At 53.6% G+C, this 13,603-nt stretch overlaps 2 protein-coding genes across 9 annotated transcripts in view; both read left to right on the forward strand.

The window, feature by feature from the left end:
* TJP1 (tight junction protein 1) overlaps nt 1–8,069 on the forward strand; it is a 55,709-nt gene extending 47,640 nt beyond the window's left edge. For 3 of the 7 annotated variants that reach the window (XM_079763848.1, XM_079763851.1, XM_079763852.1), the window contains 5 exons: nt 1,670–1,827; nt 2,182–2,647; nt 3,591–3,808; nt 4,851–4,994; nt 6,582–8,069. In XM_079763848.1, the coding sequence (XP_079619974.1) occupies nt 1,670–1,827; nt 2,182–2,647; nt 3,591–3,808; nt 4,851–4,994; nt 6,582–6,676 (1,081 nt within the window). In that variant the 3' untranslated portion in view covers nt 6,677–8,069. The remainder of the gene's footprint in view (nt 1–1,669; nt 1,828–2,181; nt 2,648–3,590; nt 3,809–4,850; nt 4,995–6,581) is intronic. The other 4 variants (XM_079763849.1, XM_079763853.1, XM_079763850.1 and 1 more) reach the window with 2 other exon arrangements.
* A 3,831-nt stretch (nt 8,070–11,900) lies between these two features.
* Nucleotides 11,901–13,603, forward strand: part of ENTREP2 (endosomal transmembrane epsin interactor 2) — a 49,791-nt gene continuing 48,088 nt past the window's right edge. For both annotated transcript variants that reach the window (XM_079763862.1, XM_079763863.1), the window contains exon 1: nt 11,901–12,221. In XM_079763862.1, coding sequence (XP_079619988.1) covers nt 12,018–12,221 — 204 coding nt within the window. In that variant the 5' untranslated portion in view covers nt 11,901–12,017. The remainder of the gene's footprint in view (nt 12,222–13,603) is intronic.

Raw genomic sequence — 13,603 nt, forward strand, 5'->3', positions numbered from 1 at the left:
TTGAGTGTGTGGTACACGCTCTCAGCAGCCTCCAGCGGGTCAGCACGGGCACGCTTCCTAGCTGGAGGCGCTGTGTTTGCCTCTGTTCTTAAACTCTCATAGCAGATGCAGAAAGTGTTTGCATTAGGAGAGGTGTTAACATCAAAGGTAAGAAAGGATGGCTGGACCATAAGAGTTTCAGAGAGGAAGGGAGAGGGAGAGAGAGAGAAACATCAATGAGGAGAGAGAATCATGGATCGGCTGCCTCCTGCACGCCCCCTCCTGGGGATTGAGCCCACAACTCGGGCATGTGCCCTGACTGGAAGTCGAACCTCCTGGTTCCTAGGTCGACACTCAACTTTTTTGGTAAGAGAACCTTTATCTGGTACAATCACAGGTAGAAGAAGTAATTCCTAGAGGAAATGGGCTTAGGAAACAAGTTATGGAGGCGAAGGAAGGGCCGTGGGAGTGAGGAAGCCAGTGGTAGCGTGCCGGGCCGGGGAAGGGAAGGGAAGGCTGGCGCCAGGAGGGAGAGCGCCTCGGTGGATGTTTCTGATGACATTTGCGTTCCGTTTGCTGCGAATTGCTGAGTTAGAGTGACGGTTTTCTTTCGTTTCTCCATTGCGCTTGCTTGGCCGCCCTAGATTTCTTGGCTCTTACCCTAGCTATGACTACTTGAGACGGAGCGTCAAGTGGTAAGACCGGCGTCCACGTGAGGCTGTTCCGTCAGGTGTGCCTCCCCCGTCCTTGGCGTTATGTGCACTTCCAGATTCGAACCCACCTCCAAACGCTCGTGTCGGTGCGGAAAGCCAGCTAGCGGCGCGGCTTTAAAGCTAACGGTCCAACGGGAGTCTGTGAGGGTCACTCGACGTGTCTGTTGTGGGTGCACATAACGCCAGGCAGTCGGCTGCGAGGGGGTAGATGGCGGCGTGCCAGTGACGGGTCTACTTGAGGGTTTCTTCTGTGTGCGTTTTCTGTGTCCCACGTGAACAATGGCAGCCTGAGCAAATGAGCGTGCGCAGCGCAACCTGACTTCAGTGAGCCTAAGATGGAGCAGGATCTGCTCCTCCAGCTGTTCACAAAAGATGGATCTGGGAGATCAAGGGCCAAGTTCAAAGTGAACGATGCCCGTTCCCTCGTGCCCTGGAGCGGCCACACTCGCTCGTTGGCCTGGTGTGTCTGCCCTCGCAGGCCGAGTTTGCGGAGTTGTCCCTGAGACCTAGGCCCAAAGCCACAGGCCCTCACTGCCCAGCCCTCGCCGCAGGAAGGGCTGGCTCCACGTGTGCACCGTGTCTGGGCGCGCCGGGGTGGCCTTGGCTGGATCTCAGATACGACATTGGAAGTGAGCCTAAGGAAGATTTTGGCCTGGGAATATTTTTTAAAACATTTGCAAGGCATTTTAAATTGTGAACAGCAGAGTGAGCTAGTCCACGTGTGCCCAGAATTCCGTTTGCCTCTGGTTGCCATCGCCTGGGTGTTTCCCTGCAGTGCCTGTGTGTCTCTGCATTCCTTGTGCTGGTGAACGGTGGGATTTGTTTGCCTATTTTGCTAGAGGAGCTACCATACTCATAAGAGCACATTGTGAAATTTCTAGATAAAAAAACAGCTTAGCGATGCTTGGAGAAGGAGAACGTGTTTTGTCCGTGTGAGTCCGTGTTCAGGTGTTGGCATTGTCTTCATTTCTTCACAGGGGCAAGTCTGCTGACGCTGATGCCTTCGGCGACAGACGCTATGACTCAGTCCAGCCCACGCCACCCCCACCCCCGCTGCCCGCCCAGTACTCCCAGCCTCCCCAGCCCAGCTCCAGCTCCTCGCTCCACGCCCACGCTAAGGGAGCCCACGGGGAAGGTAGGACATCCAGAAGATGGCAGCATCACTATAATAGAGTAATTCTCAAAAAATTAAATTCTCGCTTCTAAGCACATCGTTTTTCATGTAAGAAATATTACATAGCCCAGCCGGTGTGGCTCAATGGTTGAGCGTTGACCTATGAACCCAGGAGGTCACGGCTCGATTCCCGGTCAGGGCACACGCCTGGGTTGTGGGCTCGATCCCCAGTGTGGGGCGTGCAGGAGGCAGCCAATCCATGATTCTCTCTCATCGTGGATGTTTCTATCTCTCTCTCCTTCTCCCTTCCTCTCTGAAATAATAAAATACATTTTTTAAAGTTTTAAAAATAGTTGTGTATTTTTTTTTTTTCAGGTAATTCGGTGTCATTGGATTTTCAGAATTCTTTAGTGTCCAAACCAGAACCACCTCCATCTCAGAACAAGCCGGTCACTTTCAGAACAATGAGCCGCGAGGAGCCGGCTCAGCCCACCTTCTACCCCCAGAAAAGTTTCCCAGACAAAGCGCCCGTGAACGGCACTGAACAGCCTCAGAAGACAGTCGCCCCAGCCTACAACCGCTTCACCCCCAAGCCGTACACCAGCTCCGCGCGGCCATTTGAGCGCAAGTTTGAAAGCCCTAAGTTCAGCCACAACCTTCTGCCGAGTGAAACTGCTCACAAGCCTGACGTGTCTTCAAAAGTCCCGGCTTCTCCCAAGACCCTGGTGAAGGCCCAGCCTCCCGAGTTTGACAGCGGAGTGGAGACCTTCTCCATCCACGCCGAGAAGCCCCGGTACCACGTGAACAACCTCAGCGCCGGGCCCCGAGCCGTGCCCGGGAGGTAAGAGCCCCCTCCTCCGGCCTCGTGATCTATCAGACAGGAGTTGATGTTGCTTAGCTGATTTGGGACTTGACATGGTCGTTTTAGCTCAAACTTGAACCTGAGAATTGTTTTTTGTTTGTTTGTTTTTTAATATAATTCTATTAATTTCAGAGAGGAAGGGAGAGGGAGAGAGAGATAGAAACATCAACAATGAGAGAGAATCATTGATTGGCTGCCTCCTGCAGGCCCCCCACTGGGGATCAAGCCTGCAACCTGGGCAGGTGGCCTTGACCAGACTCAAACCTGGGACCCTTCCAGTCCACAGGCCGATGCTCTATCCACTGAGCCACACTGGCTAGGGCCTGAGCACTGTTGACCAAAACGTTGCCATGAACGCTATCATGCAAGAGGCACAAGAAGTAATGAAGCTGATGGTCCCCTGTGGCCTGTAGGCCTTTTCCTTAGCCCACTTTTACCTGGGACTGGGTCGAGTGACATTGCTCTGTGCCCAAGGTCGCACGGCTGGGGTGCGGGGAGCATAGATCCAGCCCATTCTCTTACCAGCCATGGCTTCCCGTGACCCCAGAAACAGCGGCATCCATGTTCCTCGGCCACTGTTCACTCAGCAGTGATGTTAAAAGAAAGAAAGGTGGCCCTGGCCGGTTTGGCTCAGTGGATAGAGCATGAGCCCGTGGACTGAAGGGTCCCGGGTTCGATTCCAGTCAAGGGCACGCACCTTGGTTGCAGGCTCGATCCCCGGCCCTGCTCAGGGCTCGCGTGGGATGAGTTGCCTTCAGAAAGGAAATGGATCTCTCCAGGGAGAAGCTGCTGTTAGCCCTGGGAGTCACATCGGCCCCCGAAAACGTTAGCTGTCAAGTAGGGCACTCCCTGGTGGCGGGGGAGGGGAACAGGGTGCAGCCCGTGCAGGGCGGGAGTGACTCACGCGCGTTTCTGACCTCAGCCCGTCGGCAGTGGAGGAGGACAATGACGAGGACGGCCACACCGTGGTGGCCACGGCCCGGGGCGTGTTCAGCAGCAACGGCGGGGTGCTGAGCTCCATCGAGACGGGCGTCAGCATCATCATCCCCCAGGGAGCCATCCCGGAGGGCGTGGAGCAGGAGATCTACTTCAAGGTCTGCCGCGACAACAGCATCCTCCCGCCACTCGACAAGGAGAAAGGTAACGGGGCTTTCTCGCTGCGCGTCCCTAACTCGGCTGCCGGGAGCTCCGGTGGGAGGACTGTCGGGCCCTCTCCTGCCTCCACACTGGCCAGGCAGAGCTGCTCCTTCATCAGAGTGCCCGGCTGGTGTCCCGGCACGCGGTGTCCCGCAGCGAGGCCATGGGGCTGGGCCTTCCACTCGGCGTGCTCCCTTCCTGCGTGACAGGCCATTGGGCGTCGCTCCTCCTGTCTGCCGGCGGTCTCAGCCAGCCTCTCCACGTTGGTCTTTGAGTCATTCCCTCTTCCATCTCTGGAGACGGGGGAGGGAGCACCCGCTCAGCCAGGCTTTGCTCTGTGCCTGTCACCTGCTGGGAGAACCAGCCTCGTGGGACAGTCTGACTCCCACCCCGGGCCCAGCACTAGCACACACCGGCAGGGAGGGAGTGCCCTGTCAGGCGTGACAGTCCATGTTTGGGGGCTCCTTAAGGAATCGGGGTGCCGCTGTTCTCCCTGTCTTCCCGCATCTCTCAGGGTGCCGTGATGATCAGTGCTACGGCTCCCCTTAGAGCCTTTGAGCGGAGCTTCCCTGCCGGGCACGCATTCCTGTCCCTCACTTCCCAGCATCTGGCCACAGTACTAACGCATGGTGGCCCCGCGTGAGCCCCCACACCAAGTCTGTGGCATTGAAAACGCCGGATGTAGGTCACGTATAAGAAGTACGTGTGCATGCCCCTTACACTAAAGCACCTGTGCCCGCCTGCAGGAGCCAGCAGCTCTGGCTGTTCATCCCTGGAAATGTGGCTACTTGGAGTTAAAATGTGCTGCAAGTGCCACACACGCGGGTTTCCCAGATTTAGTGTATTGACGACATGCCAACGTGATTTGGGGATACACTGGGTTAAAGTTGCTGCTGGAACATGTAGAACTACCTGTGTGGCTTCCGTTCCGTTTTCTTAGTGCTGCTGTAGAGAGCTAAGCCATTAGCTTGTCATTAATGTTATTAGAAGGCGAGGAGAACCGGGTGCAGAGGGAGACAGCATCTAACCTCTCCCCCACCTCCAGGTGAGACCCTGCTGAGCCCGCTGGTGATGTGTGGGCCCCATGGCCTCAAGTTCCTGAAGCCCGTGGAGCTGCGCCTGCCACACTGTGCGTCCATGACTCCTGACGGTTGGTCTTTTGCTCTAAAATCATCCGACTCCTCGTCGGGTATGCTCCTTCACTCTGTCCTTTGGGGCTTTGGGACTGTCATTGATTGACCTTGGGCTGAGGGCGCTCCGGGCTGTTAGCAAACCTTTGTGCTGCATCGACTGAATGAGCAGGGGCGGTAGAGAGGTGTCTGCCTTTCAGCCAATGGTGATTGGCCAAAGGGTGACTGTTTCTTGGTGTGCAGCAAAATGAGGTCTTCTGTCAGAATTGTAAGATGGGAGGCCTGGCCGGGCAGCTCAGTTGGTTGGAGTGTTGTCCTGATAACATCAAGGTTGCAGGTTTGATCCCCGGTCAGGGCACATGCAAGAATCAACCAATGAAGCTTGACTAAGTGGGACAACAAATCAATGTCTCTCCCTCTCTCTCTCTCTCCCTCTCTCTCTCTCTCTCCCTCTCTCTCTCCCTCTCTCTCTCTCTCTCTCTCCCTCCCCCTCTCCTCCCCCATTCTTCTCTAAAAAATAAATACATACATACATAAATAAGTAATTTTTTTAAGGTGCAGTGGGAGAATTGATGCTATCCTACATATGCAGGCATTTTCATTTTCTTACTAAAATGATTTGACTCCTTTTATATTATTCTATTTTGGGTCACTGTTCTTTAGTTTTTCAATCCTCAACGCATGTGTAACAGGAACTTGAAAGACAGAAGACCTTCCCCTGGGATCACACCTGGCTGTGGCTTTTCAGTGTAAACATCTAAGTCACTTCTGCTGTGCACACTACTTTTAAGTGGATTTGTGTTACGGTCCTAATTGCACAGCTTCCATTGTATTTTCACGTTTCTCGCTTCCTTGGGTGACTGGTCAGTTCCCAGTTGGAACTTTGTGTATTTGGGGTTTGGTCACTTTACTTGATCCTGATCTAGAAAAATAAGAATATGTAGTCCTGCTTCTGAATTTTTGGTAAATCTGGTGAGCATTATGCAGTATTATATTAAAATAGTTTCATTGCTAGCTTTACCCAGTGGCCAGGTAAGTCTCTATTGAACGAGTAAAAAATGTTTTACATAAATGTTAAAGGCACGCTTTAAAATTAAATACCCATTGCATTTTGAAGTTACTTATTACATGTTCCTACAAGCTAATATCTTTTTAAAGTATGATGCTTTGTAAAACACTGTGTAACATGAAGTGAGAATTCTCGTGATTCGTCCATAGTGTGTTAATTACCATAGTTTCAGGTTATAATCTAGTGCAGTGGTCGGCAAACTCATTAGTCAACAGAACAACGACTGAAATTTCTTTTGAGAGCCAATTTTTTAAACTTACACTTCTTCTAACGCCACTTCTTCAAAATAGACTTGTCCAGGCCGTGGTATTTTGTGGAAGAGCCACACTCAAGGGGCCAAGGAGCCGCATGTGGCTCGCGAGCCGCAGTTTGCCGACCACGGATCTAGTGGGTCAGCATTTCTATGCCTTACCGTGCTCATGCCACTTAATTGAGTTAACATCTAGTTTGGGTATAAATGCAGCATGATAAGGACATAGAAGGAAATTGTATGTAAACATATGTATGTCTGTTGGCCTGTGGTTGCAAAGCATGGTGGCTAGTGACTGCAGATGACGTGAGCTTGCTTCCCTCACAGGTGACCCTAAGACCTGGCAGAACAAGTGTCTTCCTGGAGATCCCAACTACCTGGTGGGAGCCAACTGCGTGTCCGTCCTGATCGACCACTTCTGATTCCGGAACAGGACCTTGCTGCGTCACGTGAGCCTGGGCCGGCCTTCCTCTCTGAACAGAACCACTCTCCCAGTATTACACGTCCCCGAGCTGATGCTGCGTGGGCAGTGCTGAGCGCTTTGTCTGAACTGACGCTTCGAGAGCGCCCTCCTGCGCCCTGGGCAGAAGACAGCATGAACTGCGGGCTGTGCCGGAAGAACGTGGCCTCGGCGAGGGGTTCACAGACGTTGGCTTCGTAATGATGATTGTGCTTCCTGTGGTCACTGCTTCACTTCACACACTGATTTCCGTTAAAATACCAGCCAGGAAAGGGGTGCATCCGAGTTCTGTTCTTTTCAAAGTACACGGTTTCCCACTTGACGGTGGCCCTGGCCTGGCGCACACATGTTATGTTATTACGCATGGGGTAACACGCACACATCTAAATGCACCCGGGATAGAACACGTGTGGTGGACTGAACAAATGGACAGCCGGCGGATTGATCGCCTTGGGCAGAGGGTCCAGCGAAGACACTGACTGACGGTCCATGAAACATGCTTCTTGGGGAAGGGCACCAAAACACGTGCCTGTGCCGGGGCCTCTGGATCTCGAATTAACCACGTCACCAGACACACTAACCAGCAGGAATGCCTTACCTCCTGTTCTTAACCCTTCGGTCGTCTCTGTGTAGGCTAGGTCTCATGGCTTCTGGGCACCTCGGACACTGAATCATGAAGCAGGTTGAGCAGATTGTGGGTGGTGGTTGCAGGAGTGTGCGGTCACCCAGAAGGGAATGATGGTGTGATTTGGGGATTTTGGGGGGCAAGGGGCAGTGGTAGCTTTGTTTCTTGTTTTTTGTTTCTTCTTTTGGGCTATGCATTCAAAAATTTTGATGTTTTAAGGATGCTTGTACATAACGCGTGCATACCACTTTTGTTCTTGGTTTGTACATTAACTTTTATAAACTTTCCCTTTTTTTATACATAAACAAAACCAAGTTTCTTAAGGCTACCTTTGTATTCTCTCCTGTACCTCTTGAGCCTTGAACTTTGACCTCTGCAGCAATAAAGCAGCATTTTTATGACACACACAAGGTCATTTTTTTAAAGAAAAAGAAATGCACAGAGTTGTTACATTTTTAAGTGCTGCATTTAAAAGATACAGTTACTCAGAATTCTCTAGTTTGATTAAACTCTTGCAAAATACCCCTCCTGTAATTTGTGATACACTGCTGTGCCCTAAAGTGTATTTTTGTACTAATAGACGATTTATTACGGCACATCAGCACGACTTCCGTTTGGATAATACACCACTACATTCTGCTAACCATTAGGTGTGACTGGATTTCTTTTGCGGTTATTAAAAAAAAAGTCTCAAATTTCTAAATCTGCAGAATAAAACTTTTAAAATAAAGCGCTGGCTTGGTCTGTTGGCCCACTGTTTGTGGTTTCGTGCAACTTTGTAAGCCTGCTTTTAAATCCTGCCTGCAGGAGGCCTGGTGGGTGGGTGTGGCGCGTGTCCCCGTGGCCAGAGGGTCCTGTAGGATGAGCAGCGCCGTCACTGAGGCCTGGAGACGGAGCAAGAGGAGAAGCATGTGCCCCGGAGAGCGTCCCACGCGTCTTATCAACCTGCGTGCGTGTGTTGGTGTGTGTCCGTGTTCCCTAGAGCCTCCTGCAGGCCCCGTCCTGGGGATGGAGCCCACAGCCCGGGCATGTGCCCTGACCAGGAATATAACCGTGACCTGGTTCATGGGTTGACACTCAACGACTGAGCCACCCCGGCCAGGCATGTTGTTCCTTTTTTAAAGAAACTATTCAAGGACTTCCGGTTCAAGGTGACCCTCATCCTTCAAAACCAAATGATGAATTTTACTCCATTATTTTCTGTTCCGTTGATGGATGAGAATTATCAACTCCCGTGTGCCTTGACTCAAAATTTTGATTCGCTTTCCCTAAAGGCATACCTTTTTTTTTTCATGTATAATTATGTTTGAGTCAGTGTGTGTGGACGTGAATAATTGCTTAGTCTAATGAAATCGTGGCGGTGTATGTTTCTTATAACCCGATTTCCTAGTAATGCCAGTTTAGTGGATTTAAGTGGAACTTACTTCTTAGCCTCATTGCCCTCCCGGAACAATTATTATTTCCCAGGGGCTCCTCACAGAATTCTCATCAGTAGCTCAGAAGTTTCAGGAACTTCAGTTTTCAAATCGAGCTTAGGATATAGAATTCAAATGAATAGATAGTAGTCGACCACTACCTGCTAAGGACTTGTCAGGTGTATTACAGGGTCCTTATTAACCAAATACTGTCACCCAGCATTCATAGAGTGCCTTCATCGTTGCAAAATACTTCTCTATATTCACAATCTTATTTTTATGTTCATTGATAAGAGAACATGAATTGGTTGTCTCCCATATGTGCCCCGACTCGGGATGGGACCTGCAACCCAGTTATGTGCCCAGACCAGGAACTGAACCCAAAACCCTGGCATGTGCCCTGAACGAATGGAACCGGTGACCTGGTTCATGCGTCCATGCTCAACCACTGAGCCACACCAGCCGGGCAGTAATTCTGTATTTCATTTTGAGGAGCAGCCAGATGGTTTTCCATCTGTCCCCTTTTCCATTCCCGCCAACAATGAACAGGGGTCCAATTTCTCTACATCCATGCCTTCACTTGTCATTCACAGGGGTTTGCTTTTTAGTATCTTTTTATTGATTTCAGAGAGAGAGAGAGACATCAATGATGAGCAAATCTTGAATCGGCTGCCTCCTGCACACCCCTCACTGGAAATCAAGCCCACAACCTATGCATGTACCCTGACCGGGAATCGAACCTGGGACCCTTCAATTTGCAGGCCGACGCCGCTTATCCACTGAACCAAACAGGCTAGGGCTAGTAGGTTTTAATATAGTCATCTTGAATGGATGTACTAGTCAAGAGGTATGTCATTGTACAATTTTCTTATGGTGGTAAACTATACGTAGGATAAAAATTCCCGTTGGAGCCCTATGTCGGGTGCAATTGGGTGACATTGAGGACATTCCCATTGTTGTGCAGCCATCCTCGGCACCATCCATCCACAGAACCCTCATCTTTCCCAACTGAGACTGCCCCATCAGTCATCCCCTCCCCCCCGCCCCACCTCCCTTCCTGTGGCCCCTGGCAACCACCCTTGTACTTTCTGTGTCTGAACGGGACTACTATAGGTACCTCACGTAAGTGGACTCCTACAGGATCTGACCGTCTGTGGCCGGCTTATCTCCCTCAGCACGGGTCCGCATTTCCTACCTTTTTACGACACCACATTTTGCTTCTCCACTCATCCGTGGATGGCCCCGTGGCTTATTTCCACCGATTGGCTATTGTGAGTTACCCGGCTATACCCATGGGAGTGCAGATACCCCCGAGTCCCTGCTTTCAGTCCTTGGGGGCGTAGACTCAGCAGTGGAATTGCTGGATCCGTAAGGATCATATGATAATTCTATGTGTCATTTTTTATTTTATTTTTTGGAAACACCATATTGTTTTCCCTAGTGGCTACACGGGTGCCTTGGTGCTTAGAGAGCCTTTTGTTGGAGGTGTGAATAAATGAATGAATAAGGTGACTACAGGAAGACGGAAACTTCCTGGCAGTCGGGGGATCCTGCTCTGGCACTGATCCAAGCCCTGCGAATTTCTAGAGAACGTCTCCAGGAAATGTGAATTTATACGCCAGCGCTCTAAAGGATGCCTGAAGGGGCTCCGTCCTGCGAGAGATAAGAACCGGAGGAGAAAGCAGCACTGGCCGCAGGCCAGCGTTTTGAGGTCAGCCACTTTATCTGCGGACTTCCCCACCCCCTGTGCGTCCCTCGGCCATCCCATTAAATTGGAAAATGGATCCCATCCCTGCTAAGGTGTTGGCTGATAAAGGCTTGAGCTATTGCCCCTTCAAGGGGAATTTGCATTTTAATAGAGGCTCAGCAAGCCCCAAAGGAATCGATATCTCTAACGGTGAAATTTCAAGCATCCCGGAGGCCCCGCACAGCATTTCTTATCCAACTGAGGGTCTCGCTCCGATTGCCCACAGGCTGTGGGGGCATAACCCACCATTTCCCATTAGCACATACTATGCACGTTGCCTTTCTATGCCTCCTCCCTTCAGACTTCTTAACACTCCTGGGTCTCTTAACATGTCAACACAGTTTTGTCCCACGCAGGGTGGTCTTTAAATCGTCACCCCAACCGGCCACAAGGCGAAATAGGACCATCAAAACTTGCCAGCTTTCTTGGTATTCCGAGGAAGGCGGCGATAATCAGGTATATTTACAATCTTAACCTGGCAAAAGGGAATGGAGATGATTTAATAGGTCCTTTTTTAAAAAAATGTATTTTTTTCATTGATTTCAGAGAGGGAGAGGGAGAAACATCAATGATGAGAGACAATCATGGATCGGCTGCCTCCTGCACGCCCCCTACTGGGGATCAAGCCTGCAACCTTTGGCCGAGGGCCCTAACCGGGAATCCAACCCCGACCTCCTGGTTCATAGGTCCACGCTCAACCATTGAGCCACTCGGTCCGGGCTTAATACGTCCTTAAATTCGTTTTGTGCGGTTTGTGTTACACCCAAACTTTCCGCTTGGATCCAAAGCCTTGCCAATGAAAGGTGGGTCCCAGACCTCCGTGGCGGGCTGGGGATGTTTTCCATGCAATTCCTTCCGGGCCGGGTCCTCAGGGGCTGGCCAGGGACATGCTGCCACTGCGGCAAAGCGGCGCCCGGGATCCCGCAGTGGCGCTTGGAGAGGCTGCTCGCTGCCGCCACGCCTGGGGCAGAGCGTTAGGAAATACTGATCACACCTGCGCTCCTATGGCTCCCCGACCCTCACCCCCAAAGGCGCGCACCCAGGCTGTGCCCGCGGGCCCGGCTCGCAGGCCACTCCAGCGCCCCAGCCCGGGAGGCGGCTGCCCTCGCCCTTGACACGCCGCCCGCGGTGCCCACTTCCATCCTTGCGACCCGAAAGCCGCCACGGCCGCACCTGCGCCTGCGCGCTCCCGGCCCAGCGCGCGGCTCCCAGGACAGACCGGCTCGCGCACGCGCACACGCACACGCACGCGCTCGGGCCGGGGAGCGCACGCGCACGGGGAGCGCGCGGGAGACGGCGGGAGAGGGCGCAGCGCAGCGCGCCGGGCGGCGGCGGCGGCGGCGGCGGCATGGACGCGGGCACCGGCTGGGGTTGCGGGCGCCCGGCTCCCCGCCCGCAGCCGCCGCACCCCCCGCGGCCCGCAGCGACACCGCCCCCGCGCCCGGCGCAACTTGCCGCCTCAGACCCGCTGTGAGGTGAGGCGGCGGCGGCGCCGGGCCGGGCGGGCGGCGGCGCGATGCCTCCGGCCGGCGGTGCCCGCGCGCTGCCCCGCAGCCTGTCCCGCCTGCGCCCGTGCCCCGGCCGCTCCCGCGTGGTGCTGGCGCTCGGGGCCACGCAGATGGCGCTCGGCTGCCTCATCGTGGCCGTGAGCTTCGCCGCGCTGGCGCTCACCACCTCGGCCCGCGTCCGCCACTCCTGCCCGTTCTGGGCCGGCTTCTCGGTGAGTGTCCGCGGCCGGGCGGGCGGGCGCGCGGGTGGGGGACTGACTTCCCAACTCCGGGCGCGCAACTCCGGGGACCCTGCCACCCCCACACGTCGCCTCGGTCCGAGCGCCCTTTCCCTTCCCTGTCGCGGAGCCGCCGTTACTTTTCCGAGAGGAACCAGCCGGGTTGCCCGCCCTCCGCCGGCCTGTGCGCCGTGGACCGGGCACCCGCCTCCCCCTGACCCCCCGTCCCCCTCCCCCGTCAGCCAAGCGGCTGCGACCCGGCCGGGGACGGGCTGGGGGTGGGGGGTTGAACCGGGTCAGGGGCTGGTCTCGCTCGGGGAGGCTCGGGGCGCGGGGACTCGGTGTTTCCCGCGTCCGCAGGCGCCCCGCAGCCGGCGTCCGGGGCCACGTTTTCTGAGACCGATTTTCAGGCGGTTGGTTCCCCATGAACGAAGCCTCCGTAGGGGAAAGCCACCAGGACCTCGCTCTTCAGGGCTTGTCTCCAAGAGTTGGTTGTTTGGCCATTTTATAGCCTTTTGGTGAAAGTTGCTTCCGCCCTCCCCCCTTCCCCCCATCCCCATCCCCATCCCCAACCCCATCCTCATCCTCATCCCCATCCCCAATTTTTTTTAAAAGTGGACCGCCCAGCCGGCAGGGCTCAGTGGTTGAGCGTTGACCTATGACCCAGGAGGTCAGGGCACACGCCCGGGTTGCGGGCTCCATCCCCAGTGGGGGGCGTGCAGGAGGCAGCCGATCCGTGATTCTCTCTCATCATGGATGTTTCTCTCTCTCCCTCTCCCTTCCTCTCTGAAATAAAAAAATATATATATATTTTAAAACATAAATTAATTTTTTAAAAAAAGAGTGGATCCATGGAAACAGGACAAATATACGCAGCCCCTATATATTTATTTGTAAAGAGAGGCAGGCACGTCTGAGAACTCTTGGCATCTGTGGCCGCCTGGGGGTTTAGGCATAAGGATCCGCTCAGTATATGTTTTGTTTTGTTTTTTAAATATTTTTTTATTGATTTCAGAGAGGATGGGAGAGGGAGAGAGAGAAACATCAATGATGAGAGAGAATCATGGATCGGCTGCCTCCTGCACGCCCCACACTGGGGATCGAGCCCACAACCCGGGCCTGTGCCCTGGACCGGAATCAAACCCGGGACCCTTCAGTACGCAGGCCGACGCTCTATCCACTGAGCCACACCAGCCAGGGCCACGCAGTATGTTTTTGATTCCACCTTCGGGAAATCCAAGACCAAGGCTTGGGGATGGATGGATGTGTGGTGTGTGTTCTTGAGTTTTGCATTTTCAACATTTCTGCCCCGCCTCGTGGGCTGGCGTGCGTGTCTTTGGCCTCTGTTGTCTGATTCCACGGCGTGGCTTTTCACA

The sequence above is a fragment of the Cnephaeus nilssonii genome (assembly GCF_951640355.1).
Source record: "Cnephaeus nilssonii genome assembly, chromosome: 24".
NCBI lineage: Eukaryota > Metazoa > Chordata > Mammalia > Chiroptera > Vespertilionidae > Cnephaeus > Cnephaeus nilssonii.